This window comes from Charadrius vociferus, unplaced genomic scaffold (genome assembly GCF_000708025.1).
Source record: "Charadrius vociferus isolate BGI_N301 unplaced genomic scaffold, ASM70802v2 scaffold509, whole genome shotgun sequence".
NCBI classification, from domain to species: Eukaryota; Metazoa; Chordata; class Aves; order Charadriiformes; family Charadriidae; genus Charadrius; species Charadrius vociferus.
In genome coordinates this window covers 12,877-18,537 of record NW_009650093.1, presented here as the reverse complement: position 1 = coordinate 18,537, position 5,661 = coordinate 12,877, and the positions used below count along the sequence as shown (strand labels likewise).

Here is a 5,661-nt window from a genome sequence, read left to right as displayed (position 1 = left end):
GAGGCAAAGGGGCAAGGAAGGGGACGGGGCTGTGCCAGGGCGGCTCTGACCCACGCGGTGGCCACACGCTGCGTCCCAGCCTTTGAACCACAGCAGCTTCGGTGGCTTTGGCCGAGGGACCCATGACTCGGCTCCACATTTAACCAAAACCACACTTTTCCTCGGCTTTGTTTAAGAAGATGCTGTTGTGAAGTAAAGAAAAGAAAAAATAAATAAAAAGCAGCTGAGCCAGAGCTGTTTCCCCACAAAGGAGGAGCCTTTCATTTTCCTCCCCTCCGAGGCCGTTACCTGCAGGACGGGATGACAGCGACTCCCTCCCCAGACCGTGGCTGGAGGCAAACCAGACCCGCTCCAAGCTCCGCACAGCAAAAGAGAGCCAGGAGCTACCGTGGGTGAGAAGGACCCACAAGAAGAGGCTGTTTCGTTTCCCTGATGTGCTGCTTTATCTTTTATAGAAATAATAAAAAAATAAAATCCATGAAACAAATGCTCATACAGTGAATAAGCCGTTTTATTTTTGTCCTGTGCTCACACAATCTCTCTTCTTTCCCTGACAGGTCACAGATCATTAAAATAAAGTTTCTAAGAGGAAAATAATTTAAAACATACGCGCAGGGCTCCCTTCCAACCTCCCCACACCCACATCTCCACCACTTGTGCTTCGTCTCATGCGTAAGTAAAGCCGTTGACTCTCCAGAGGGCGGGATGGGAGAACCCACCGGGGTCTCGGCGAGTCCTTCTCACGCTGTTCGGGGTCGCAGCGAACGCACCGAACGCCCCGTGCTGCGCTCCGAGATCCAGCTACTTTCCCCGGAGCCTGGAAAAACGTCCCCACAGCCAGACATCCTCCCCATGGGCAGCGCCGTGGGCTGCTCCAGGCCTCCCTCCTGCATTACTGGGCTTCCTTCCCTTGAGTTACCACCCGAGTCTTCCCTCTGATGCGCCGCCCTCACCCCGTATCACATGCACAGGACTGGCTAGGAAAAGCCTTTTTTTTTTTTTTTTTTTTTTTTTTTTTTTCTTTTTTTTTTTTTTTTAAGCTTTTTCAGTTGCTGGTAAAGTCAGTACACTCCCAGCTGTGCTATATTGTAAATACAGCTTCTAGGATCGTCTCCGTGGCGGAGACCGACAGTGATCAAGGCACTACCCCCACCCCCCTCCTGAAAACAAAGGAAGTCAGACCAACACCTAGGGACAGAAGAGAATCCTATAATGTGATCACACGGTTACACTGAATCTTTATGGCAAAGAGAACATTTAGCAGCTTTGAACATTTGGGCTTCTCCCTTTTACTCAACACAAGCACTCTAGACCCTATAGGGAAAACCAGGGCTGAAGCCCTAAAATAAAAAATAAAAATCAAAGCGCGGTTAAGAAACAGGAATCCTAACAGCCGTCTAATTTCTATAAGTGACAAGCCCAGGGCCCGGGGTGGGAACCCTCCGCTCCCCTTGTGCTGTACGCTGACCAGGGTTTTTTGGGGGGGACGACCCCGACCACCCTTCCCTCCTTCCTCCCCAAGCAGTTCCGCAGCCGGTCAGTGGGAGAAGACAGCGTTTGCATGCAGGCTGCTGCGTGTGCCGGCTCAGCGTCCCGGCACGGCGCTGGCTCGGCGGCAGTGACATGCTCTTGAGTGCGGTGGGGAAACGCGTATCGCACTGGTTCTGTTAACCCTCTCCAGTTCCAGACATCCCCCACCCACCCCCCAAAAAAATAATCCTAAAGCTCTACGTGGCCCCCTCCTCCCCCCGAGGCGTCACAGCTCCTCCAGACGTACAGTAACGGTTCTCCCGTGAGCCCCTCCTCAGACTGGAGAGGGTTAATGGAAGTCACACCGCTTGTGTTTCCATGTGTGCACTGGTCTGCTCTAGGAAGGGATGTTGGTTAATCTGGAATTAAGTCAGATTGAATCACACACACCGATGTCAAAACTGGTTCAGGAAAAGGAAGGGGGAAAAAAAAAAAGGGGGGGGGAGGAAAAAAAAAAAAAAGAAGAAAACCAACTACCTGAAATCACAGAACTTTGGAAGTTCAGAAAAATGTCTCTCCTATAACTTGTTTTAAGTTCATTTGCTTAAATCTCTTTTCTTATTTAAAGCCAGTTCCTAACAGTAGTTTTTCCACCTCTGCCAATCTCACCACCAGTGATGCCAGCTCGTTTCCTGCGCTCAAAGGATTCCAGGTTGTGGAAGGCGCCGGGCTCACCAGTGCAGGGTCCGCTCCGCCCCGTCCCTCCCCGCAGGGAGCCCTCAAAACTCAGCCTGCAGGTCCCGCAGTCTCTCCCGTACACTGACCGGCAGCAGTCACGTTTGTTTGTTTTTGTTTTTTTGAGACGATATATCGGATAAGAAGGCATGAAAGTTCCTCTAAGTACTTCCAGGCTCAGCCCTTCTCCAGTTCTCACTTAAGCGAGTGTCCCACTCCTCCCGCGTCGCCATCCCTTCACTTCCTCCGGTCCTTCTGTTTCCGCTCCTGCCGCCGGGCCTGCTGGTCCGCCACGGCCCGAGGTATCAAAATGACGCTGCCGTCTCTGGCGTACTGCAGGGCGTACTGGCTGGGGGAGTAGGGCTGGCCGTTCTCGTCCCGCAGGCGGCCGAACACTTCTTGGTAGAGGTTCTGCACCTTTTGCTTCATCTGGCGGATGGACTTGAGGAATTCCACCTTCTCCCTGAGCAGTTTGGACTTGTCCCGTTGCAAGTCCTCGACGTCCCGTTCCAAGTTGAGGATGGTGTCCAGTTTCCTCTTGCGGCAGTTCTGGGCAGCCATCTTGTTCTTGCCTCGCCTCCTGATGTCGCGGATCAGGCTCAGCTGCGCCTCGCTCAGCTGGTACTTGGAGAGGAGCTCGTTGAACTCCTCCACGGGCAGGTTGATGATCTTGTCGTTGGTGAAAGGGATCTTCATGGCTCTGGCTCGATGCTCGTCCCTGCTCATCTGCTTATCCAGGAACTCGGACGGCTTCTCTTTGCTGCTCTTCTTGCCGGCGCTGGGCAGTTTGGGCTCCTCGGGATCCAGGGCCCCTGGCGCCATGTTGTAGGTGTGGTTATGGCCAACGTGCTCCAGGTAAGGCAAGTAATGGAGCTGCGACGGGTCCTGGTAGCTCATGCGGCAGAACTTGCTGTACTCTGGCTGGTATCCAACCGCCCCTTCCGCTTCTTCAAAGTCCACGTTTTCAGAGTCTGAGCTGTAGCCGACAGCTCCTTCCTCAGAAAACGAGGAGGAGGAAGAGGATGAGGAGGAAGAGGAGGAGGAAGAGGAAGAGGAGGAGGCTTCTGAGCTGCTCAGAGAAGCAGGACTGTGGCCGGAATCCAGAGAAAGACCTGAGTCAGAATCAAACTCCTCTTCCAGCTGTGAGGCCTGCACCGGGTTGAAACCTTCTTCAATCGCCAAGTCCATCAAGCTGATCTCATCAAGCATGGCTTCGTCTAGAAGACCGCCCAGCGGGTCTGGCAGCTCGGGGCCAGCCGTCTCGTTGACTGTGCTGTTCAACTGCGGAGGGAAGAAGATGCCGCTCAAGTTGGTGGAGCCGAAGGTGGTGTTGAGGCCGGTGGAGTTGTCCGGCGCCAGCTGGAGCAGGGCCGAGCTGCCAGCCATGGAGGGGCTTTCGATTTCGGAGCTGAAGAGGGAGAAGTCCTGTGAGCAGCTCCCCAGGGAGGCCTGATGCAGGCTGACATTCTGATTGATGGGAGTGTTCGGAGCGAGGCTGTAGTTAGAAGTCAGCAGGTCTCCACTCGTGCCGTTGTACAGGGTTTCTGCGGTTGTGTTGTTCACTTCCATAGCCTGGAAGAGATGCGAAACAGCTCGGTAAATGAGCCGCGCTCGAGCCCTGCCTTCGCTCCCTGTGCGTGCCAAGAAGAGACAGGACAATGCTTTTAGATCCCACGGAAGGAGCTCTCTCCAGCGGCCCAGCATCATCATCCAGCCGCAGGAGGGATTCGACAGCGGCGGCAACCACGGGCGGCACGGTGTCACCGCACAGGCTGGGAGAAAACCAAAAGCAGCTGCGCCCAACCCCAAACCACGATTGTCCAGGAATCAGGTGCTTGTGTCAGCCATCGAACCGCAACCCAAGGGAGCAGCAGCATGCGCCTGGAGGGACAAACGCCTTCCCACAGCCCCCACCTCGAGCTCACCTGCATTTCCATGATAGACATGAGGTCCTGCCACTGCTGCTCCAGATCGAAGGGCGACTCGGTCTCGGTGAGGAGAGGAGACAGCAGGCTGGTCTGGATGCCCGCAGACCTGCTCTCGCCGGGCACGGCTTCGCTCAGGGTGGAGACATCCGCAGCTGGAAACTAACCACGTGAGGCACAGTCAGTGCCCGGCTGAGGAGCCGCGGCCAGGGAGCCAGCAATCCCCAATGCCCTTCCACCTCCGCACGGGCAATCGCTTCTCCTTTGTTCAAAGCAAACCGGTTGCAGTTATTCCTCCACAGTTCACTATGAACTAATTAGAAGCAAAGCCAGAAGTCTTTAATTAATTGTGACCACCACCCCCCCTGCTAGTTTCGCAGGCACAACGCCTGGAGCCTCCTTAAGCAGGCTAACCCAATTTACTGCCGGTTCTGCGGTCTGGGTTAGGGGTACAAGAGGCACCAAAACCCCGGCGAGCGAGTGAACAAGAGCCGCCGCTGCCTCCGGATCTGCCGAGGGGCAGAAGCCGTCCCCCCATCCACTCACCTCCGAATTCTCCCCGAAAGGGAAGGTGGCCTCCAGCAGCCTAAGGCACTCCTCCAGGGACAGGGCTGTCTGATCCTCCGCACCGGGCACCTGATGTAAAACACAAGCAATCGTAGCCCCAGGATTAGGGAGGTGGTGATGAGAAACGAGCTCCTTACAGCAGGGCTTTATTACGGCGCATCCAAAAAGAGCCAGAGGCCCCACCCAGTGCTTCGCAGACTCCATCCTCCTGCTCCAAAGAGCGTCAGAGCAGCCCCCGAGTGCAGCGGGGAAAGGAAACGTGCTGCTTCTGCTCCCAGCGAGCCTCACCTACTGCCAGCGCAAGGACTCGGCTACAAGCTGATGGGGACTCTGCGCCTACCCGCGCCACCGCCTCTGCCAGACAACCAAAAGGCACAGCAAGAACCAGCCGCCCTCGTCCCAACGTCCTGCCGGGTGACGGCCATTACCCTGCCCGCCTTGCTGCGGCTCCCCGGCCCAGCAGGCAGCCTGCCTGCGCTTTCCCAGCATCAAATCCGCTCATCCACCCAGGCGAACCCTTATCGTGCGGCTCAGCACATCCCCAGCGAAAGTCACACGCGATGCCACTCGCCCCGACAGCCAAACAGAGGGTCCCTGACCTCGGCGGGGGCACAGACCCCCGGCACACTGCATCACCGCGGGCGCAGACCCCAGCCCGGCTGGCCCAGGGGTGTTACCTGCGCAGGGAAACTCTCCCCGGTCTCTCCATCAACTAGTAGGTTTCTATCCAAGATCTCATTCCCTCCGCTCCTCCAGCTGTCCCCGCGCTCCCTCCCATCGCTCAGCTCTTTGTCCACTTCGCTCTCTTTCTGACGGTGGCTGTAGTCAAAAATCTCTCGCCCAGCGCCGAGATCAATATCCTGTCTCCACAGGATGTCAATCAAATCGATGTCCTGAAAGACAGACCAGATTTCCTTCAGCCCTGGGCAGGGTCCCCACCCAAGGGACATTCCCCCTCCCCCCC

General features: G+C 56.1%; 1 protein-coding gene across 1 annotated transcript in view; it reads right to left on the bottom strand.

The window, feature by feature from the left end:
* Window positions 1–2,121: 2,121 nt before the first annotated feature.
* Window positions 2,122–5,661, bottom strand: part of NFE2L1 (nuclear factor, erythroid 2-like 1) — a 7,988-nt gene continuing 4,448 nt past the window's right edge. The window contains exons 2-5 of the mRNA XM_009892178.1: window positions 5,375–5,590; window positions 4,677–4,766; window positions 4,131–4,292; window positions 2,122–3,777 (exon numbers count right to left, since the gene is read on the bottom strand). Coding sequence (XP_009890480.1) covers window positions 2,443–3,777; window positions 4,131–4,292; window positions 4,677–4,766; window positions 5,375–5,590 — 1,803 coding nt within the window. The 3' untranslated portion in view covers window positions 2,122–2,442. The remainder of the gene's footprint in view (window positions 3,778–4,130; window positions 4,293–4,676; window positions 4,767–5,374; window positions 5,591–5,661) is intronic.